Source organism: Schistocerca piceifrons, chromosome 3 (genome assembly GCF_021461385.2).
Source record: "Schistocerca piceifrons isolate TAMUIC-IGC-003096 chromosome 3, iqSchPice1.1, whole genome shotgun sequence".
Lineage (NCBI taxonomy): Eukaryota > Metazoa > Arthropoda > Insecta > Orthoptera > Acrididae > Schistocerca > Schistocerca piceifrons.
The window spans coordinates 914,894,091-914,919,248 of NC_060140.1; the positions used below are offsets into that span (position 1 = coordinate 914,894,091).

Sequence of the window (25,158 nt, forward strand, 5' to 3'; positions counted from 1 at the left end):
CGTTGACTTGTCTGATTCTACATCTCACTATGCAACCTAAGCTTTTTGTTTCTTTTCTAGTATTTAACCCATCATAAAGATTCCTCTATTATCCTAATTTGAGGACCCTATTTTTTTAACTTTCTAGCTGAGGGCAACAGAGGGCAGTCACGAGCAGCATCTGTCTGTGAAATCCGTGAACTTTATTATTCTGCTTGTTATCGCATTTTACCTGCTTGTCTATCGTATTTTGCAAGACGGAGCTGGGGACTAGCGTAGCAAGTGCTCAGTGATTTGGAAATCCCTCTAAAACCTGACTGGCTGGTGTACCAGACATACGTGAGAATCCGATTGTTGTCTGGGCCAGCTGCCTGGCTCGCAAGTTAACCTGTAGGAGGACCTCACGGCCAGTCAAGTCGCTACAGCTTTCCATGTGATGGATACATTTTCCTCTACAAGTCATTAATCATTTGCTGAAAGGGAAAACGAATTTTCGGTTAGGAAAGTTTTCTCCGAATTTTCCACTCCAGACCACAGTAATACCACTCTTAATGAGGATGGTTGGTTTGAATTCTCTTATATTGAGCAGACAGATAATGTTATTACTTTTCAAAAATTCCAGACTTGTGTCCTTTTAACAAATTGTAGACAAATAACAGAAATATAAATCAAAAGAATAACTCTTTTATTTGCTTTTTAATGCTTGTACATGACTCCATTTTTTATTATGTTTGGAAAGGTAACTATAAAGAAAACGAGTGTAACAAGTTTATATTAGTCCCCTAATGCGGAATTTTCTCACACCAAAGCATCCTTCAGAATGTATCTCGTTTGGAAGGTAGGAGACGAGATACTGGCAGAAGTAAAGCTGTGAGTACCGGTCGTGAGTGGTGCTTCGGTAGCTCAGATGGTAGAGCACTTGCCCGCGAAAGGCAAAGGTCCCGAGTTCGAGTCTCGGTCGGGCACACAGTTTTAATCTGCCAGGAAGTTTCACATCAGCGCACACTCCGCTGCAGAGTGAAAAAATCTCATTCTGGAATCATAATTTGATTAGCGCAGTACTAGCAAATAAATACTAACTCCACTATGTTTTGGATGTTATTGCAAAACAGGTGAAACGAGTACATCAAGAAATGTGTTTTATCCACTACTAACTAGACGATCCCAATGAGATAATTATTAACAAAATATTACAGGCAATTGAGGACGAAGGACAACAAATTTCCCTCAATTATCCTTCATTTCTGAATAAATGTACCGTATTTTGTGGACTATAAGACGCACCTTTTTCAAGCAATTTTTTGAAAAAATGGCATTCTTACAATTTTTATTAGTAGATTGCAAGGCCAGACTAAAAAAATTATATAACCGGACGGAACTTTAAAATCCCTGACAATTGTCATCTGAACTTTTCTTGTTTTTGCTGTTGTTGTTCTTCTTCATCGTCGTCATCGTTGTCCTCTTCATATACAGGGTGTCCCAGCTATCTTGTCCACCCAAAATATCTCTGGAACAATAACAGCTATTGGAAAACGACTTTCACCGGTATCAATGTAGGGCTGGGGCCCATGAATGTACATATTTGGAAACATTCTAAAACGAAAGCATATGCGTTTTTTAACACAAACTTATGTTTTTTTTAAATGGACCTCCTATATTTTTTCTTCAGCAATCCATAGCATGACAAAGCATATACACAATGGCGTTGATTGCATCGCAATATACCCATTACATCCCGCGATATTAAGACGCGAAGTTGACGCTTGAAACACCCGACATGCGCTGCTAGCGCACGTTCTGAGGCTCAGGCGTGAACCCCATGCTGCCCGAAATGGCGATGTGATTGACATGTGTAATCATACCTCCATACTTATCAAGAGGTCCGAAACAACGGTAAAACTTTTAGTCCACTTGCTCGTTTCACTAAAACCAACATGAATTTTTCTATTACGAGTGAATGATTAACTGTCACTTGCGCTAGATCTACAGTAAAGTAAAGTTTTAACGTTGAACGGCATTACCTTTTTAGTAACGGATTAACGATAAGCGAAGTTAACTTTGTGTCTAACGTTGCGGTACACGTATATGTTACAGAACCGCATCGCCCCTAGCCTATGGGATAAATATCTGCTGGAATGTACGACGTTAATGCAGGATGGCAGCAGACCGTATTATTCGTTTCGGACCTCTTGATAAGTATGGAAGTGTGATTACGCATGTCAATCACATCGCAATTACGGGCAGCATGAGGTTCACGCCTGAGCCTCAGGACGTGCGCTAGCAGCGCATGTCGGGTGTTTCAAGCGTCAACTTCGCGTCTTAATATCTCGGGTTGTAATGGGAATATTGCGATGCAATCAACGCCATTGTGTATATGCTTTGTCATGATATGGATTGCTGAAGAAAATTATAGGCGGTCCATTTAAAAAAAAACATAAGTTTGTGTTAAAAAACACATATGCTTTCGTCTTAGATTGTTTCCAAATATGTACATTCATGGGCCCCAGCCCTACATTGACACCGGTGAAAGTCGTTTTCCAATAGCTGTTATTGTTCCAGAGATATTTTGGGTGGACAAGATAGCTGGGACACCCTGTATAAGATGGTCTTCTGTGCCATCGACAGCGTTACTTGTGCCGCACTTCTGGAAAGATTTTACAATAATGTCTTCTCTCACTCTAGATCACGGCAGTTTCATCCAGTGATTCACTTGTTTAAATGTAGGTCGTTTTAAAACTTCCTTCGGTGTGAACTCGTGATGGGTGTCATACATGATCATTTGTTCCATTTCTCTCTCATGGTTTATTCATCTAGCTGGCAAGAGGTTGCAATTGTGAAGTAAATCCTCCTGGAATAACAGCAAGTTCTGTATTTCCCTGTCTCAATTTCTCTTACACAGAATTTGTCAAATTACTACTAAACTGATGTAGCACGGGATGAGAACTCCTCTTCAATAAACTACCTTTCCTTCTCTCCCACACACTCTGTTAATCCACAATTTCATACCAGCCTCGTCCATCCAACAAAACTTCTAAGGTCATCAGTCCCCCAGAACTTAGAGCTACTAAAACCTAACTAACCTAAGGACATCACACGCATCCATGCCCGAGGCAGGATTCGAATCTGCGACCGTAGCGGTCGCACGGCTCCAGACTGTAGCGCCTAGAACCGCTCGGACACACCGGCCGGCCCCATGTCATGTACATGTACATGTACCTGGCGGTATTTCTGAAGGTTTTGGCATTGTTTTGCCCTTGAAAATGATCATTGGATTAGGCTTTGTGCCGTCAACACAATATGAAATGATAACAGTGCAGTGAATTTTTTCATGTCCACTTTGTTTTTATTGCTTAAGTTCTGGCGTCTTTCATAGCAATAACTCTATTACTCGGAACATCAAATGTCAGAAGAATTTCGTCCATATTCGCTGTTTGGCTTAGTTCCACATTGGTTTTCATCCGATCTTGGATCAGAGAGCGATTGAAAGACAATAATTATTCTTCGTACTCTTGGGGCATTTTCTGAGGTATTTTGGTTTTGGTTCGCATGCTACTAAGTCCATCACGGTTCGTAGACCTGTACCACCAACCAATTCCACCCTTAAAATCTGTTAAGCTCCACTGTAGCGATAGCTTACAAGCGTGTATTTGAACCATTTCTGTATTAATTCCAATACCATTTTGACGTTCCTTAAATCCATTTCAATATGTCATCTTCTAGTTTTGGCCATTTTGCGTTCAGTCCTCTATTTGCATATTTAGTCTTCCTCTTTTTTTCAGTTGCTTTTCACCAGCCCGACAATTACCAATGGTTTTTTCTGTTCGTGAATGGGCTAAATGCCGTTCAGCTGGTCTGTTTCCATGTTCGTCTGCGTACGCTACTACTTTCAATGTATAGCCCACATCGTATGAATACCTTTTATTTTTTTTCATTACGAAACCACCTACTAATGAAAGTAGTGTACTGTTACCGATTACACAAATCGCTTTAATTCAAGTTCACTGGCACCGTAGACTGCAATGATGCATCATAGAGTAGACAGTGTTATGGGTTTGTGATGGTGGGCGGGAGGGAGACAGTGTTAACAAGCTTGTTAAGCCCCGCAATGCACGTTCCCGTTGCATCGGCCCCCTGCTGGTGCCAGGTGAATTCAATGTTGCCAGATAGCGATAGGTTTCCTGCGGCGTCGAATACGTGGCCATTTTTAACTGGCGGGAATTTTAAATCGGACATTGGACAGTGTTACATTAATCTCGAATATAAGACATACTTTAATTTTGGAGGCATTTTTTTCGAAGAAAAGAGTGCGTTTTATAGCCCATAAAATACGGTAATGTCATCGTCCTTGACCAACCACTGAATCTAAACTGTATTACAAAACATAAATCCTCAATTATCCAATTGTACATAAGTTTCAAAGCATCCAAGAGGAATGGAGTAAGAATTCCTTGATTGAGAAAGACATTTTAAGATACTGCTCAAATACAGAAAATGACAAAGAATTAAAGTCTATGAAGAATTACGCACTTAACACTTAACTGTATTCCAAAGACGCCTAAAAAAGTAACATAAAAACGTAAATTGAATCCTTGGCATTCCTCAGATATGTATCCAGGGTTTTTAACAGTTATGACGAAATGAAGTTGTCCGCAGATTTCCATACTGAGGAAAAAGAACATCAACGAAAACGTTTACAAAATATATTGTGGATATAACCCGATTTATTTAATCGATTTTCACATAAAATTTAGCACAACAATGAAAACGATTTTTGTTAAGTATGTTGCACTGAATTTTCTGGTTGCGTTTGGGTAAACGTAAGAACATTCACTATATTTCAGACGGAGAGATGCTACTTTACTTTCTGTCGCACTATGAGTAGGTTGGACTTCTACTCAATCAGTATTTACAGCAAGAGAACATAACTGAACTTAGCGCCCTAAACTGAAGTTCTTATTATTGAACTTTTTTCCTAAAATGAAACCAGCAGCTGGTGGGCAGGGTAGGAGAACCTGTAGAGTTCTGTTAAATAAATAAACAAGGATAATGCTCTAGAAGACTATCAAATGTGGCGTATTAGTACGATGTACTAGCTTTTGAATTTACCAGTGTCAAGTCATCGAGTTAGCACTAAAGAAGCTTCACTTTGGACCTGTAACTGTGTTCCATTGATATATAGGCTTTTGAGACGCCGACAGATTTGAATATTAATGAATTATCGGTTTAAGTATTCATGCCTGTAAAATACTGACACAAATTATATACAGAAGGTTGGAACGTCTGGTAGGAGCCGACTTGGATGACAGTGTGTTTGGGTACAAGAGTATTGTTAAAACACCAGAAATAATGCTGACTCTGTGACTTTTCCAATAAGATAAATTGAAGAAAAACTAATCCAGATTTATAGCATTTGTAGATTTCGGGGAAAAGCTGTTGACGATGTTGACAGGAATACAATCTTCGCAATTTTCAAGTTATGGGTGATAAAATACAAGGAAATGGAAATACCCTGAAGCTAGGGCCTCCCGTCGGGTAGACACTTCGCTTGGTGCAAGTCTTTCGAGTTGACGCCACTTCGGCGACTTGCGTGTCGATGGGGATGAAATGATGATGATAATGTCAACAAAACACCCACTCCATGAGCGGAGAAAATCTCCGACCCAAACGGAAATCGAACCTGGGCCGTTAGCTATGACATTCCGTCGCGCCGACCACTCAACTACCAGTGGCGGGCAAATACAAGGAGAGATAAGTTATCTGGTCTGGAACCGCGCGACCGCTACGGTCGCAGGTTCGAATCCTGCCTCGGGCATGGATGTGTGTCATGTCCTTAGGTTAGTTAGGTTTAAGTAGTTCTAAGTTCTAGGGGACTGTTGACCTCAGAAGTTAAGTCCCGTAGTGCTCCGAGCCATTTAAACCATTTGATTTTGGCCATGCTCGCAAGAATGTCGATTTTCGCCTCTGAGAGCTTCTTAGTAGCAGTAAAAGTAAAGTGGGTTGGGAAACCACCACGAGAGTGTGGTCCTTTTTCTGCGACTAATGTGGGTATGTGTGTGACTGACAAGTTCGTATGGTGTGGAGTAGTCGTAAACATTGCAGAGCGATATGAAGTGGGACAAGCATGCAATGGCGGTTGTGGGGAAGGTGGATAGTCGTCTTCGGTTCATTGGTAGAATTTCGGGAATATTTGGTTCATCTGTATAGGAGACCGCTTATAAAACACTAATACGACCTATTCTTGAGTACTGCTCGAGCGTTTGGGATCCCTATCAGGTCGGATTGAGGGAGGACATAGAAGCAATTCAGAGGCGGGCTGCTAGATTTGTTACTGGTAGGTTTGATCATCACGCGAGTGTTCCGGAAATGCTTCAGGAATTCGGATGGGAGTCTCTGGAGGAAAGGAGGCGTTCTTTTCGTGAATCGCTACTGAGGAAATTTAGAGAACCAGCATTTGAGGCTGACTGCAGTACAATTTTACTGCCGCCAACTTATATTTCAACGAAAGACCACAAAGATAAGATAAGAGAGATTAGGGCTCGTACAGAGGCATATAGACAGTCATTTTTCCCTCATTCTGTTTGGGAGTGGAACAGGGAGAGTAGATGCTAGTTGTGGTACGAGGTACCCTCCGCCACGCACCGTATGGTGGATTGCGGAGTATGTATGTAGATGTAGATTCTGCTTCGTCTGAACAGCTTGTGAAAAAACCTGTAAAACAACAGACAATAGTTATATTTCGTCATAAATGCGGCATGCATGCCCACAAATAAAACTGATTTTCATTACTGTATAGGTCTTGCGTTTCAGTGCCAGCATCACTTTGACTATGCCTTCTGTCATGATCTTCAGCCGGACAGCCTTTGCTTCTAACGACTGTCTGCTCACGGACGTTCTTTTATATTAGGTGTTAGACACAAGGCCTTAGTGCCAATGCCAAGGTTAATTTGCCCATGAAGTTTCTTTCCGTCTGGAGCTGTCGTTGCCTCACTTCGGTAACGGTTACGGTACATCCGTGCAACTGTAAAAGCGCAGAGGGTTTCCCAACGAAAGCGGGCAGTCAAATATCCATGAATTCCTGGAAGTGACATCTAGCGAAGTTCACGAAGTGTTCCTGTAGTTTGTTCAGCTGCCTCATTAAATCCACCCAATAACTGTCAGAAAACATAATCACATAATTTACTACATAGTACTTTTCACAGTCAAAGCGTCTCTTCCATCGTGACTCAAGACAAAGCTCGGGACTGGTCAAAATTTTCCTAAACTCCCATGTCCGTTTGACGTAGACAACAAGACTTTTTTTCGAAATACTATGCAGGAGAACATATTAGTCATGGCCCAAGCGTGTCCAGAAATGTACTCGTACCAATCACGCTTGCAGAGCCTCATAGACGCACACTGTACATTAGTGTTTGCTCTTCAGTAATGAAGCCATTAGGTTTCGACCATTGTAAGAACAGCCCAAGTAATGGAAAACTGAATGAGAGCCTATGTAGAACGTGCAGCGCTGTGTGTATGGGTGAATGTGAAGAAGCCTAACGCAATTAGTGCTATTCTTACGCTGTACAAGTGATGAGATAAGCATTTTAAAGAAATTACAGTACAAGGCACCTCAAGAGCATAATGGTTAAATGTAATTACTACCTGAAAACTATTACTTTTGTCAGCTCGTCAGTGCTTTTACGACATTTTACACTAACTACGGAATTCGTACGCTTAATTTCGAGAAGCAAATGCCACTAATGTTGACGCTTTGTTATTACTGTTACTATTCAGTGCAGCATAAGCAGACCAGATGTTGTCATTCTCTGTGAAAATGATTACTAATTTATTTATGGAATGGCTGTAACTCTCAACATGATTTTCACCCGCGATAAAAAATCCCAAATTGACTGTACTTCATAATAGTTCTAGACACAGACACGTTTTTGTTTTTAGATTGCCGATTTCGACTCATTGAAATGATCATCATTGCATGAATGTGCTTCCCCGGAGTACCATGTGTCGTCACTAGTTCTCTGTAGCGGCTCTGTAGCGGCTCTGTAGCGGCTCAATGATCTGATGATGACCATTTGGCACGATCGAAACCATTTGGCACGGTCGAAACCGGTGATCTAAAAACATAGATGTGACCGTGTCTCTACATGTAATTTTCTGATGCAGCAATCACGGTCGTTTCCGTTGAAGCGTTGTACTTGATAAAATGAATGTTCCTGTAGGGAACGGGGGAACAGGAGAATAGTGTAGAATAGTAAGGGAGGTGAGTTTCATATAATGTCACGTAGCAGTAGTGAATCTTCTACAATTTTGTGTTATACCCGATGATTCAAAAAGAAAGAAAAGATTTAACTTGTTTATATTACATACAAACTATAAAAGATGGAACGCATAGCGCATGTCACTAGATAAAGGAACGTTCTAAGTTTTGACACTGCTGCACGGTTGTTTGTATTGGTTGTTTCCTCAACTTCACAAAATTTCCAATGATTTCCAGTGATTTTACTTTCACCTTCAAGTGCGGCGTTATCTTAACAACACCGTCACACAACGTTGGATTGGAACAGGTGGACATAAAGATCTTGTTCCTTGTTTTTGGTCTCCCAGGTGACCAGATGTCACATCTTGCGATTTTTCCCTGTGGGTTCACATAAAAGACTGAGTCTTTGTCATACCTATGGCAGCTACTTTTCAAGAGCTGAGAAATCGAATTGTTGAAGGTGTCGATTCAATAAGCAGGACGTCTTGATTCGTGTGTGGAATGAAATGGACTACCGTTTCGATGTTTTTCGAGCAACGCATGGTGCTCATAGTAGGTGTATGGTATAGTGGTTGTACGAACACAAAACTCTGAAACTTCCTGTATCTAATGGCATACACAATGTGTTTCTGTCTTTCGTAGTATGTCTGTAATAAACAACGGCAATCTGTTCTTTCTGTTTGTATTTATAGCCAGTGAAGCACAGTGCGTAAGGAAGAATAGTCATACAGGCCTTAAAATTGCTTCGATATCGACGCCACTAGGGACAGAACGTCAGGAAGAAATGGTAGCGTCATTATACGAGTACCGTACGGGTATTTTTTTTATTTTGGGCGCAGGTTCGAATCCTGCCTCGGGCGTAGATGTATGTGATGCCCTTAGGTTAGTTAGGTTCAAGTAGTTCTAAGTCTAGTGGACTGATGACCTCAGATGTTAAGTCCCGTAGCACTTAGAGTCATTTGAACCAGTTTGATTCTAGGCGACATCTTACAGCGTAACTCACTACATCTGGACAGAATTTCAACGCCTATAGCACCGTGCACCTTTACAATATCCATTTAGTCTCACGAGAAAGCTAATATAACAAAAATAATTCGTGAATACGAAAGATGTCATCAGAACGAAGTGAAATGAACACACTTGGACCAGTGTGTCTGTTAAGTCGAACGACAGAATACAAAGAGAAGAGGTTCTGTTTTATACATTCTTTAGCGATACATTTCAGGACGAGAACAGAGCTTAATATTCAGTAATAAGGAAAATTCAGGATTTTCCTGCCGGAATTAGGACACTTTTACTGCGGAACTGTAGATGTTTACAAGTTCGTAGCGCGATTCGGCGTGGCTTCACAGACATTGACTTGAATAGAACGTGGAAGGCCACGGTCAGTGGGACCGTCCCTTTCACAGCATCAGTATTCAGTATAAAAGCTGGTGGCCTGCGCTTCTACGGTACAGTCCTCAGCAGCTGCAACAACCAACCTGCCATGAAGACCTTTTTGGTGAGTAGCGATCACCTGCTTCAACAGCAGTTGTGTGGACATTCATTCTCGTCTCTGTCCGATGTATTTCTTCTAAGTGAGGATAGGGTTCCTTCATTAAATGACACCAATATGGCAGTTACATGACTGACTTAGAGCAAGTAAGGAAAAGGAAACCTTCTTCCATGTGGCCTCTTAGAAGCAAACGGTAGGGTAAGAGACAGCTTCTCCATAGTTATAGATGTCTGATACTTTCTTGTAGAGCTCGCTCTACATTCTACCATCAAATCTCACTATAGAATGAAAAGCTTCTGTTTAATAAAGGCAAGGCCTCCGGTCCAGATTGTACACCAGTCAGGTTTCTCTCAGAGTACGCTGATAAAATTGCTCCATATTTAGCAATTATATACAACCATTCGCTCACAGAAAGATCCGTACGTAAAGACTGGAAAATTGCTCAAGTTACACCAACACCCAAAAATGGAAGTAGGAGTAATCCGCTGAATTACAAGCCTATATCACTAGCGTCGATTTGCAGTATGGTTGTAGAACATATACTGTATTCGAACATTATGAAGTACCCCCAAGAAAACGATTTATTGACATAGAGTCAGCACGGATTGAGAAAATATCGTTCTTGTGAAACACAACTAGCTCTTTATACTCATGAAGTAATAAGTGCTATCGACAGGGGATGTCAAATTGATTCCATACTTTTAGATTTCCAGAAGGCTTTCGACACTGTTCCTCACAAGCGTCTTCTAACCTATCTGCGTGCCTACAGAGTATCGCCTCAGTTTGAAACGTCCCCTCAGAAAAGTTTTTGAATGATTGTGCTGATAAACCCCTTTCGTTATTTGATTTTCAAACAGCTGAGCAGAACTGAACGTACTCAGACATTTCTCTCTTTACTTATTCTGATCATCACTAAAACGACACACAATATTTTTAGCGCAACGCAATCTGACTTTCAATAATCCCTACAAAAGAATGGCCCTGGCTAACAATAACCTATACCTTTCATGAATCACTTACCTCACAAAAATCTTCGTTACTCGAACTACTGCAACACAGTGAGCGCCAATACTGCCAGATAATTAGAAGATTCAAACTACTGAAGGCACTAACTACTGATAGGCATAGTTAGCAAATGAAATATTTTGATAAAGAACAAACAATGTATTTACCTTAATAGCGTTCAAAAGTCATAATATATATATATATATATATATATATATATATATATATATATATATATATATATATATTCATGACATCCAGTCTTGCAAATTTACTGTCTCTGATGGACACACGTCCAGATTATCCGCTCTCAAAACGCCGCCATCTCTCTCCCCACATCCACCACTGCTGGCGGCTCACCTCCAACTGCGCAACTCTACGCGCTGTTAACAGCCAACTGCCCAACACTACAATAGCGAATATTACAACAATGCTAACCAGCCACAGACTGCACACAGCACAGCCAGTGATTTTCATACTGAGCGCTACGTGGCGTTACCAATATAAAAACCTAAACAGCCTACTTACAAGTTGTGTGACTGGATTCGTGATTTCCTATCAGAAAGGTCACAGTTCGTAGTAATAGACGGAAAGTCATCGAGTAAAACAGAAGTAATATCCGGCGTTCCCCAAGGAAGTGTTATAGACCCTCTATTGTTCCTGATTTATATTAACGGCATAGGAGACAATCTGAGTAGCCGTCTTAGATAGTTTGCAGATGATGCTGTCATTTACCTTCTTGCAAAGTCATCAGATGATCAAAACGACTTGCAAAATGATTTGGGTAACATATCTGTATGGTGCGAAAAGTGGCAATTGACCCTGAATGAAGAAAAGTGAGAAGTTATTCACATGAGTACTAAAAGAAATTAGCTAAATTTCGGTTAAGCGGTAAGCCACACAAATCTGAGAGCTATAAATTCAAATACTTAGGGACTACAGTTCAAAAAACCTAATTGGAACGATCACATAGATAATATCGTGGGTAGAGCAAACCAAAGACTGTGATTCATTGGCACAATACTTAGAAAGTCCAACAAATAGACTGCTTACTCTACGCTTGTCCGCCCTATTCTGGAGTATTGCTGTCCGGTGTGGTACATCCGCCTCAGGTGGGACTGACGGATGACATCGAAAAAGTACAAAGAAGGGCAGCTCGTTTTGTATTATCGCGAAATAGTGGAGATAGTGTCACAGACATGATAGGTGAACTGGAGTGGCAATCATTAAAACAAAGGCGTTTTTCGTTGCGACGGGATCTTCTCATGAAATTTCAATCACCAGTTTTCTCCTCCGATTGCGAAAACATTCTCTTGGCACCCACATACATAGGGAGATATGATCATCACGATAAAATAAGAAAAATCAGGGCTCGCACAGAAAAATTTAAGTTCTCGCTTTTCCCGAGTGCCGTTCGAGAGTGGAACGGTAGAAAGACAGCATGAAGGTGGTTCATTGAACCCTCTGCCAGGCACTTAATTGTGAATAGCAGAGTAATCACGTAGATGTAGATGTAGAAAAATGAACGGGAATGTAGAAATCGTTCTAGCGTGAGTTACTACTCTTTTGCTAATTGTAGGCACTACTGCGGTGTGGACACTGTAACGTGGGAATCGGCCGCCAGAGTAAACAAAAGAGGGGAGGGATGGGAGAGGAGCGATGTGATGGATCGAACTTTGTCTCCATTTCTCAGCGGTGGCAACCAGCAACGGTGTTCTTTGCTTTTGCGAAAGCAGAGCTGACGCACCGTCACAGGTATCGCCGATCCCTTCTAGTGGGACAGCTGTGCTCCAACCCCATCATAGACCAGGATGACTCCCTTCACTTATTCCAAAATAAGAAAAGAAAAAGAGTAAAGCACAACAGAGAGCAAAAGGGGTAAGACAGAGTCTTTAGTAACAGTTATAGCTTGCTGAAGTTCGCGGTATCGTAAACGGGGTACTTGAGGCCTGACATCTTGTAGTTCTTACAGCGTAGAACTTACATAGGCGTAGTTCAAAACAAGCTTCACCTAAATCTGTCACGTGCCCGCATAATTATGCTCATCGCGTATGTACTGTATTTTTAAAATGCTCAATAGTGGTCGAAAGCGAATACCGCACTAGTGTTTGTCAACATACAATAAATCTTCAATTCACGTAAAGTTCACTATACTTTTGTTCTTGGCATCTTAACTTCTTGTAAAAAATACTCGGTCGGGGGTAGTGAATAGCGTTGATAAATGTACTGGAATGTGCTATGTAGTCGCTACTCTTGAGGACTTTACTGTATCTCGCAACGAATATTTCCTCTTTCTGAAAACCGACGTCAGTACTGTGATATGACACATAGTGACCCGTTCAACGTCGCAGGAGCTGCGAAAAACTGAATTTTCGCTGCGTTGCTAGGATTCAGCGCACCACTCAATCGAATGTGCAGTTATGTTTAAGACATCATACACAGACGCAAGAAAATCACAACACTAAAGAATAATTAATATTGAGTACTGAAATTTAGGGAATACATTTTTCTAGGTAAGTGATGAACATTGCGAGATCACAGGTTAATGTAAGCGTGAGATAAATGGCTCTGAGCACTGTGGGACTTAACTTCTGAGGTCAGCAGTCCCCTAGAACTTAGAACTACTTAAACGTAACTAACCTAAGGACATCACACACATCCATGCCAGAGGGAGGATTCGAACCTGCGACCGTAACGGTCGCGCGGTTCCAGACTGTAGCGCCTAGAGCCACTCGGCCATTCCGCCCGGCTTTGCGAGACGTACACAGGAGGAAGCAGTATATTGTTTGGCTCTTCAAGGATCGTATGTAGACCATACCTTGATGCAGAACGCCTCCCTTTGAGCGTCTGCCAGTGGAGGCAGAGGAGCATCTGCTTGACAGTTTTGCGGTTACCAAATGAACCTGCAAAGAAACGCACCGCTCTTCTTCAAATCTCCTCTCTCAACTCTTTGGTATGGATCGCAGACTGACAAGCAATATTGGGTTATTGGCCGAACTAGTGTTTTGTTAGCTGCTTCTTTTGTTGATTGACTGCACGCCCTAAGGATTATTCCAATGAATCTCAGACCGGCTTCTGTCTATTTTATATGATCGTTCCACTTCTAACCATTCCGTATGTATACTCCTAGATATTTAATGGAAGTAACTGCTTCCAGTATTTGTCGTGCAAACGTGCGTTCATGTAATATAGGGTCTTCCTTTGTCGTTATAGTACGCTACATTTGTTTGTGCTGGGGATAAACTCGCCACTCATTGCAGCAAGCGTCGATCCTTCGCAGTCTTCATGCACTTATCTACAATATTCTATTGTTACAACTTCTCTGCGTACAACGGCATCATCCGGGAAATTCCAACCATATCACAATGTCTTACATGCAGTGTGTAATGATGTAAGTGCCGATATATCTACTGGTGACTAAGGACAATGCACTAAACAACATTAGACCCGAACTGTGGCTAAGCCATGTCTCCGCAATATCCCTTCTGTCAGGAGCGCTAGTTCTGCAAGGTTCGCAGGAGAGCTTCTGTAAAGTTTGGAAGGTAGGAGACGAGGTACTGGCAGAAGCAAAATGTAAGGACCGGCCGTGCGTCGTGCTTGGGTAGCTCAGTTGATAGAGCACTTGCCCGCGAAAGGCAAAGGTCTCGAGTTCGAGTGTCGGTCCTACACACACATTTAATCTGCCAGGAAAGTTTCATACCACCGCACACTCCGCTGCAGAGTGAAAATCTCATTCTGGAAACATCAGATCAGAATTCATGTCATTTGCACAATAATACCTATAGCTATCACAAATACCACTAGGTCTGCAACTTTGCTTCGGCCGTTTTCTTCTCGAAGTTTGGATATTTATTGTGAAAAACTTGCAAAAAAATTATGATTCATAGTAGTGCCCATTGCTGGCCACTAGAGACTCCCATCTTTCGGATAGCATACGAACTCCGTGGCGGAAGAACTGTGCGTCTTTTGTGGGGATCCATGAATCGATTCAGTTTTGCATACGATGAGAAGTGCTGGTCAGCCAGACTGTATGCCACTGATCGGAAAAGGTGGTAGTCAGAAAGAGCAACGTATGGAGAATACGGCGGGAGGGATAGGACTTTGCATTTTAACGTTTCGATGTATTTTTGACGGGTTTTGCGACATGGGGTCGAGCACTGACTTGCTGCTAAATAAACTTTAAGTGTCTATCACTGTATTGTGGCCGTTTGTGTTTCAGTTCTGGGCTCGAACGTGTCAATTGCTTTCGATAATGATGTCCTGTGACTGTCTTCGTCTGTTTCAGTAGCTGCGAAAACGTTCTGTCTTCCCCCGCCATGTCGGTCTTCGATATCAAAATCACTGTTCTTATGGCTTTGAAAACATTCTCTGCACGTGTTTTCAAATATTAGCTCCCTCGCCATTGGTCTTACCCAGCATCTTAAGAGTCACAGCCGCAGATTTCTTCGTGTTAAAGCAGAAAATTAAAATTTCCCGCAAATGGCGACAAATGGGCACGTAAGTTGACGTACTTAATCGAGAGTAACCTTATGGTTCAAATGGCTCTGAGCACTATGAGGCTTACCTTCTGAGGTCATCAGTCCCCTAGAACTTAGAAATACTTAAACCTAACTAACCTAAGCACATCACACACATCCATGCCCTAGGCAGGATTCGAACCCGCGACCGTAGCGGTCGCCCGATCCTAGACTGTAGCGCCTGGAACCGCTCGGCCACTCTGGCCAGTGTAACCTTATGGTGGAATCACAAATCGACTAATATTTTCTTGGCATTACGTTTACTGGTGTCTAAGCTTATTGTATTACACTATGACCAACCAGCTGAACGCCACTTGCCGCTACTGCCGTCTACTGCAAAACGGCGGAAGCAAAGTTGCGGACCTAATCCATTTTTGGTTGCTTCGTTCTACCAGGTACATGAGGTAAGAGCAACCAATTAATGCTTATTTCCTCCATTAGCAGCTCAGGCACTGAACTGTGGACACTCTACACTGGCAGGCATACTCCACTTAGTGGTGCAATTGTGGCCGTGCGGAAAACGTCAGATCGTAATGTTTGTGACGTGCTTATGGCAAGAATGTTCGATGCAGTGAAAGAACGACCAACACACTGATGACTTCTCTCCATTCAGAATGACATGCTGTGTATTCTGTTAAGGGGGTAGGACGTCAGACGGGCCGACTTGGAGAAGGAGAGGCATCACAGGACATTTTAATTTCCAGTGTCTATACTTTAACAAATAAATTCATAAAACTTTGTCAGCAACACCAGGAATGATTCAGGATTCACACCCATTGCAGTGGAAGTTCGAAAACATAAGAAATTACATTTTTTACGTGCGAAATTTCATCATTTTTTCACTTACTAATGGCTGCATTTGTTGCTATAGGTACACTTTTCTTCATAATTTTAAGAGATTCTTCGATGAATTTTCCACAGCATACAAACCATACTTACAGGTGTACGAAACTCTAGAATTTATTTAATTTATGAAAAAACGAATGAGCTGTTATATTTTAAACCTCATGTTTACAAAAAACACAAATTTTCTAGTTAATTCCCTCTATTTTTACCACAGTTTTTAATAGATTTGTAAAATTCTAGAGTTTCATACACCTTTGAGCATGGTGTGTATGCTGTGCAAAATTCATCGAAGAATCTCTCTTACTTACGAAGAAAAGGGTACCTATAGCAACAAATGCTGCCATTAGTAAGTGTAAAAAATGATGAAATTTCACATGTGAAAAAAATTTATTTTGTTATGTTTTCAAACTTGCACTGCTGTGAGTGTAGATTCTGAACCCTTCCTGGTCATGCTGACAAAGTTTGATGAATTTATTTGTAAAAGTATAGACAGTGGAAATTAAAATGTCTTGTGATGCCTCTCCTGCTCCAAGTCGGCCCGTCTGACGTCCTACCCCCCCCCCCCCCTTAACTAGCAGCTCTTCATTCCATCCGCACTGTACTGAAGCGTAGCACTGTTTCGTGCGTTCAGTGAGTGATTGTGAACCATTACCCGTTGCAGGTGTTCCTTGTAGCCGCCGTCGCTGTTGCCACGGCCAGGCCCGGGTATGTGGGTCTCGGTGGCGGCCACGGTGGCTTTGGAGGCGGTCACGGCGGCTTCAGTGGAGGGTACGGCGGCGGCTTCAGCGGAGGATACGGGGGCGGACACGGAGGCGGCGGTGGCGGACACGGCATCCACGCCGGCTACGCCTCCTTCGGCCCCGCCCACATCGCCGTGGGCCCCGGCGGCTACGTGCAGGACACAGTGGAGGTCGCCGCCCACAGGGCCGCCCACCTCGCCGCCGTGGCGCACACACACGCCCGCGACGCCGCCGTCAACGCCCACGACGCCGCCTTCGGCCACGGGGGCGGCGGCTACGGCCACGGGGGTGGCGGCTACGGATACGGCGGGCACGGCCACCACGGCTAGACGGACGCGTGCTCCGTCAAGCATAACACCGGACCTCGCATCACGACCGACCCCTGCACAAGAGGGAGAGCACTTCAAATACCACCACCAGATTTAACTATTTAATAAAATAAATTTATATGTTGCAGCTACAGAAGACTTGTTTTACTATTCTTAACCCCAGCTAGTGAAATTCGATGGCTACACTACGCTACTGTAATTTCGATGTTGCGATATTGTCAAGTTTATTTATTTAATCGTATGGCTAGGACCCCCCATCGGGCAGGCCGGTCGCCGGGTGGCGGTCTTTCAAGCTGACGCCACTTCGACGACCTGCAGTCGATGAGGATGATGATGAGGACAGCACAACATCCAGTCTCTGGGCGGAGAAAATTCCCCGACCCAGCCGGGAATCGAACCCGGGCCCAGTGGATTGACAATCCGTCACGCTGACCATTCAGCTACTGGGGGCGGACGATATTGTTAAGTACAAGCATTCGACACCATGTCAGGGCATGTGCATCTACATGGATACTCTGCAAATTACATTTAAGTTCCTGGCAGAGGGTTCATCGAACCACCTTCACAATTCTCTATTATTCCAATCACGTATAGCGCGCGGAAAGAATGAACACCTATATCTTTCCGTACGAGCCGCGCGGGATTAGCCGTGCGATCTAGGGCGCTGCAGTCATGGAGGTTCGAGTCCTCCCTCGGGCATGGGTGTGTGTGTATTTGTCCTTAGGATAATTTAGGTTAAGTAGTGTGTAAGCTTAGAGACTGATGACCTTAGCCGTTATGTCCCGTAAGATTTCGCACACATTTGAACATTTTTTCCGTACGAGATCTGATTTCCCTTATTTTATCGTGGTGATCGTTCCGCCCTATGTAGGTTGGTGTCAACAAAATATTGTCGCATTCGGAGGAGAAAGTTGGTGATTGGAATTCCGTGAGATGATTCCGTCGCAACGAAAAACGCCTTTCTTTTAATGATTTTCAGCCCAAATCCTGTATCATTTCTGTCACCTCCTCTCCCATATTTCGCGATAATACAAAACGTGCTGCCTTTCTTTGAACTTTTTCGATGTACTCCCTCAGTCCTACCTGGTAAGGATCTCACACCGCACAGCAGTATTCTAGAAGGGGACGGAGGAGGACGGACAAGCGTAGTGTAGGCAGTCTCCTTAGTAGGTCTGTTACAGTGCCCTGCCAATAAAACGCACCCTTTGGTTACTGAGTGTAAGTTGCGGTATTCTTGTATCCCGCTTTATAGCAATAGAGGCAAGAGATGTGATCACAGACGTAAGCTAAATCTTTGTTGAAACTTCCTGGGAGATTAAAACTGCGAGTCGGGCCGAGGCTCGAACTCGAGACTTTTGTATTTCTTAGGCGAGTGCGGGTAGAGCACTTGACAGTTTTAATCTGTCAGGAAGTTTCATATCATCGCACACTCAGCTGCAGAGCGAAAATTTCATTCTGGAAACATCTCCCAGGCTGTGGCACAGCCGTGTCTCCGCAATAGCCTTTCTTGCAGGTCCTGCAACTTTTGCAGGAGACCTTCTGTGATGTTTGTAAGGTAGATGATGATGACGTCCCGTACTATAAGAAGCGTATGGGACGATGCGGGAGACCCACACCGCTGTACCAGGCAAAGTCCGAGTGGAGGAGGTTTGCCATTGCCTTCCTCCGACCGTAGTGGGGATGAATGACGAGGATGAAGACGAGGCAACAACACTTAGTCATCTCGAGGCAGGAAAAATCCTTAACCGTCCGGGAATCGAACCCGGGACCCCGTGCGTGGGAAGGAGAACAGTACCTCAAGACCACGAGCTGCGGGCTGTAAGGTAGAAGGCGGGGTATGGCGGAAGTAAAGCTGTGAGGCGGGGTCCTGTGTCATGCGTGGGTAGCTCAGACGAGTTAGAGTCCCGGTCTGGAACGCAGTTTTAATCTGTCAGGAACTTTCATACAAGCGCACACTCCACTGTAGAGTAAAAATTTCATTCCGAAAATCTTTTTTCCGTATTGGTATTCAGTCATATATTTCATCCTTACCTACAAGAGAATAACAAAAGTCCAGGAATTAAGGCATAATTTTTATGTCATCACTGATCACAGTCGTAGCCTCCATACTTATAAAGTTGGACACAGTCCTAGAAGTACTCCATTACATGTTTCTTCATGAATAAAATACTAAAGCCGCATACCAAACTCATGGTGTCAAGAGATGCCATACTAAGTGGGACGACCAAGTGACCAACACAGCTGTTCTCGAGAAAGCGCATCTAAACCGCACTGAGGAAACCATAACCGCTCATCAGCTAAGTTGGTTAGGCCATGTTCATCGCTTGAATGACACAAGGCTTCCCGGCCACATACTTCTTGGTGAACATTGCTCTGGCAGCAGAAACCGTGGGGCCCCTCTTCCTGTAAGGACCGGCTAAAACACAACATAAAAACGACTGGCATAAACATAAAAACGAATCAAGAATGTGCTGTGGATCGCTTACTGTGGAGGAACGCTACATTCACCTCTGTCAACTTATTTCAAGGAGAATAACTCAAACATGAAGAGGCCATGCGACGAACAAGAAAGCACCGTTAATTAGCACCCCGCAATTCAGTGCGATTTGTGTAGACACATATCTTATGCCAGGATTGGTCTGTTCCGTGACCAGAAACACATCAATGAGTTGAGTTGACATGCTTATTCTATGCAGGAAGAAGCTGTGCGTACTCGGAATCGAGTTGCAGTTGACGGGCGGATGACTATCCCATGACATGAATCGATTATGTATGCTTGACAAGGCGTAATGACAAAATAGCAGAAGGAGAATAAAAACATCAACAGCCTCAAGTTGTAAACTACATCTCTTAAACTATTCATGCGGTCTGGTGGATACATACATGTTAGCCAGAAGACACATTTCGTAATAAATGACTAACGTCTGAAATTTGTAGTCTGACAACCTGGTGATGAACAGGTATCTTTATAGCAACACAGTTGGAAGGCTCTAACTGAAAGATGGAAACAGACACAACTTACTTACTGGTGGAGATTTAAGACACAGCATCACTTTACATATTCTGCAAAACGAGTAACAAGAGCGTCCAGCCAAGGGGCATCACAATACACATATCTCATTCGCCAATTGTGCTGCTGTGTGTGGTGTCATCCTGAAGCCCCAATGTACTCTTCCCATCACTGCATTCTTGCTGCTCGAGAACATCCATTAAGTCTCCTCTATCCTCCGCTGTTCTGATCGTTTTTTAAGCTGGATACCCACAGCAAATATCTCTACCTGTCCACAGCTCTTGGGTGGTATCAAGTGCTAGAACCAAGATTTGTTTAAGAAATGGTATACTTCTGGTGCTGATTGCATTATTGTAAGCCTCTCTCGATGAGCTGTCACTCTAATGAATGGAAATGCCTTGTGGCTAGGGCCTCACGTCGGGTAGACCGGTCACCTGGTGCAATTCTTTCTATTTGACGCCACTTCGTCTACTTGCGTGTTGATGGGGATGAAATGATGATGATAAGGACAACACAGCACCTAGTCACCAAGCGGAGAAAAATCTCCGACCCAGCCGGGAATCGAACCCGGGGCGTTAGGTATGACATTCCGTGGCGCTGACCACTCAGCTACCAAGGGCGGACGTCACTCTGAAAAATTGACTCAACACTTTTGGCTCCCCCGAATGATTCCCATGCCTAAGTGTCAGGCCAGTACAGGAACTCACCGAATTAGCCTTAGAACCAGCAGAACAGTTGCTATGTCCAAGCAAAAGTGTGCCTCCTGGGATTCTCTGGAGTGTTCGGGTCAATTTCAGTGGAAGCATTGTGTGTGGGCCTGAGGATATACCTAATTGTCACCACTACCCAGAGCAGAAATCATCATACTGGCTGAAGAGAGAATGACTGGATCAGATGCATTTCCTTATCAGAATTCAGCTGCCGCTACCTATGGGTTTATAAAATTCTCAGCGCCTTCGAAACCAATGTGTGAGATTTTCCTACACTTTCGCTCGCCACATGCAAACTATTTATCCTACAGAAAAAAAATGAACAAGACTTCTTTGTAGGAAATTTAATGTAGTTAATTTTTTTGCTGTGATATGATTTCGCTGGAGGCCACGATCTTCGAGTTATTGAAGAAAGACGCGTTTGAATGTAACTTTTGTAGAATTTCTTGAATAATTTGAAAACGAGGGCCCTTAGCGAAAACGTATCCCAGTGCAGCTAGTTAGTTACATATTCCATGGATCATTTAAACGATTGTTTTATCGAAATGATGTGGAACGAGCCAATACAGGATATGTATAAATAATAAGTCATAACATTAATGAAAACATTATCATTTTATACCTAACCATGAAACTACACTCAAACCAATATTTTTGTCGTTTTTCATTGGTTACCAGTTTGTCAATGGAATAGGAGTCCTCCAGGGGAACCGATTTCAAATTAGATTTAAACCTAGCTTCGCTGCCTGTCAGACATTTTATGTTATCAGACAAATAATCAAAAGTTTATATTACTGCATATTGAGCTCTTCCCTGAATCACTGACAGATTTCACAGTGGGTATGAAACGTCATTTTTCCCTCCAGTGTTTAGTTATGGGCATCATTGTTCTTCTCAAATTGTGATGAAGATGACAGTTGGCATCTGTTACAATTATCTGCTGAATGTATTCCAGTCTCTGCCTTCCTCTACAGTTTTTGCCCTCTGCAGCTCCCTCTGCTACCGCGGAAGTCATTCCCTGATATCTTAACAGATGTCTTATCGTCCTGTCCCTTCTTCTTATCAGTGTTTTCCACATGTTCCTCTTCTCTCCGATTCTGCGCAGAACCTCCTTATTCCTTGCCTTATCAGTCCACCTGATTTGCAACATTCATCTGTAGCACCACATCTCAAAGGCTGATTCTCTTCTGTTCCGGTTCCCCCACAGTCCATGTTTCACTACCGTGCAACGCTATGCTCCAAACGTACATTCTCAGAAATTTCTTCCTCAAATTAAGGCGTATGTTTCATGCTAGTGACGTCTCTTCGCGAGGAAAGTTCTTTTTTCCAGTGTTAGTTTACTTTTGATGTCATCCTTGCTCCATCCGTCATTGTGCTGCCTAGGTGGGAGAATTTCGTAACTTCATCTACTTTGTGACAATCTCTGAATAGCACTAGCAACATACGTCCTCAATTATTTGCTGGATGTATTCCCATCTCTGTCTTCCTCTAAGGTTTTTGCCCCTCTACAGCTTCCTCTAGTAGAATGGAAGTCATTCCTTCATGTCTTAACAGATGTCCTATCATCCTGTCCCTTCTCCTTGTCAGTGATTTCCATATACTCCTTTCCTCTCCGACTCTGCGCAGAACGTCCTCATTCCTTACGCTATCAGTCAGTCTAATTTTCAACATTCGTCTGCAGCACCACAACTCAAATGCTTCGATTCTCTTCTGTTACGCCTTTCCCACAGTCCACATTTCGCTACCATACAATGGTGTGCTAGAAAAGTGCATGATCAGAAATCTCTTCCTCAAATTAGGGCCTATGTTTCTTACTAGTATAATTCTCTTGGCCAGGAATGCCCTTTCTGCCAGTACTGTTCTGCTTTTGATGTCCTCCTTGCCCCGCCCGTCATTGCTTATTTCCTGATAGCGTCGGTTTAAGAAATTTATTAGCAAATATCGTGTTTTTATAGTTTTCATTCACTTCGTGTCGGGTACTACCTACGTTTAATGAACTTCTGTCGTATTATTCGACATCTGCCTGACACCTGGAATTCAGTTTCATATCTCACCGAAAGATAAATGTACTGATTATTAATTTATTACAGTTAAAATGTGTTCAGGAATGCATTCGCAAGTAGCTCAGCAACATCGTATGGTCCAAGAGGCCTATTGTTATGCAGCACCCATTGCCTTACGTAGTCAATATAATGATTCTTAAGGGGTCCCATGAAGCTCCTATCTAGTGGTTACAGCTGGTGTGTAGTGTGCGGAGGCAAGCTAACTATTGTAACGTGGTGTTCACGAGCTATGTCAATTACGTCAATATTCTTTGTGTGGGTATGGTGTCCATCTAAAACAAGCAAAATAGGATCATCTTTTGGTGGCTTTGTTTTAGAGATAAAATGGATTAACCAATCAGTGAAATGGTTGCTCTGAATCCAACCAGAGGGATGACACCTTGCTATAGAGCCAGGCGGAGCCCCTTTCATCAGTGTATCCGTCATATTTTTCCTGGGGAAAATTAGCATTGGTGGGACGAAAGTACCAGACGCGCTCATGCAGAACACACACGTTACAAGTGATCCTCTTTCAGCTGCAGATAGTGCACCAACTTGCCTTTTTCCCCTCAGGCCGATGACACGAGAAATTTTGCTTTGAACGACAATAAGGCCTGACTCGTCTACATTAAAAACTCTGTCCGCAGGATATTTGTAGTCACTGAACGCAGCTTCAAGTAAATTGAAGAAATTGTCAACAGCTTGTTTATTAAACCCATTAGCACGTGAAATAGAAGTTGCGGATGGCTTCAAAATAGACAGAATAATTTTGTGCCGTGACATAAAATGGTCAAACCAAGCTCGACCAGCAACTTCACCCTTTACGAATGGATGAGGGATTTTATTTCTTGTGCAAAGCTGGTAGGCCATGCGCCTGACGTCATTTCTGGTAAGGCCGTAGAATTTGGATTCCATAATGAGAAGATATTTAACCAGTTCGTCCTCAAGTCCCTGTGGTAAAACCGGTGGAAAGCCTTTGGAGCGCGGAACGAGGGACAGAGTACACTTTAACCGCTTTTTTCAACCCCATTTTTTTCTCTTTAATAGCTACAATAGCATTTGCCATATTTGCTTTGTCCCACGATTGCCGTTTCGATTTTTTTGGGGGTACAAGATGTGTTCGAGGCATCTGAAACATAAAGAGTAACAATATCTGATTGATTTTACGGGACCCATAATACCAGCAGCAAAAGGGGCCCATATATCCACCCTCGCCATCTTGGGAAAAACGATCTTGCCTACGGTTAGTTTGGTTCGCAACCGACGTTAATTAACGTAAAACGGTATACCAACAGCAAGCCAAATACGTACCTTACCTTAGTTCTACTAGTAACATGTTAGAAATTTGAGTTTTATTCAAGTAAACACTAACCTTTAAAACTTTTGATGACAGCGAAAAAATTCACAGCACAACTACTCGCGAACCATGACAGCTACTGCGTCTGCGAACTCTACAGTGAAGTTTGGCAACTAGTTCAAGTAGTTGATGTGCTCTCTTCTAGAATTAGTGGCCTGTACTTCCAAATATGTAGGGGGCCCATAATACCAGCAGAGGCCCATTTTTCAACCTTTGCCTCTATATATATCGTTTTTATTAATGTTCAAACCGCATAAATGGTTACTCGTAGGCGAAAAATAGGGAGAGGGAATAGCACAAGACTGACAACGGATCACAGTATATTTATTCAATCACATCCGAATCAAACTGTATCTAGCCGGCCGCTGTGGTCTAGCGGTTCTAGGCGCTCAGTCTGGAACCGCGCGACCGCTACGGTCGCAGGTTCGAATCCTGCTTCGGACATGGATGTGTGTGATGTCCTTAGGTTAGTTAGGTTTAAGTAGTTCTAAGTTCTAGGGGACTGATGACCACAGATGTTAAGTCCCATAGTGCTCAGAGCCATTTGAACCATTTGAAAAAACTGTATCTATATCAAACTAGGGACGAAGTAATTACTGAAGAGCTGATAAATATAAGCAGAGACGCTAAGACTAACAAAGCACTAATCTGACTAGTATAGACCATTTTATTGCCAGTAGTGGGTGGTATCGCTGAATGAGACCCGGAATTATTGGTCAGTAGCACACAATATCGTGCTGAGACGAAACGTCTACCTGTAAGCTCTAAGAGGAAAAGAGGTATGTACTGGCATAGTGCAGTCTGCAGTATCATTAGTAAGCAGGTATGTCTTGATAGCACATGGCGTCCAGGCAGTCGGAGAAAGGGCAACTGG

General features: G+C 42.9%; 1 protein-coding gene across 1 annotated transcript; it reads left to right on the plus strand.

Moving 5' to 3' along the window:
• The first annotated feature begins 9,635 nt into the window (after nucleotides 1–9,635).
• LOC124789820 (cold and drought-regulated protein CORA-like) lies at nucleotides 9,636–17,298 on the plus strand. Its single transcript, XM_047257304.1, has 2 exons — nucleotides 9,636–9,734; nucleotides 16,758–17,298. The coding sequence occupies exons 1-2, from the start codon at nucleotides 9,720–9,722 to the stop codon at nucleotides 17,163–17,165; spliced, it is 423 nt and encodes a 140-aa protein (XP_047113260.1). The 5' UTR covers nucleotides 9,636–9,719; the 3' UTR covers nucleotides 17,166–17,298.
• The last annotated feature ends 7,860 nt before the right edge of the window (nucleotides 17,299–25,158 follow it).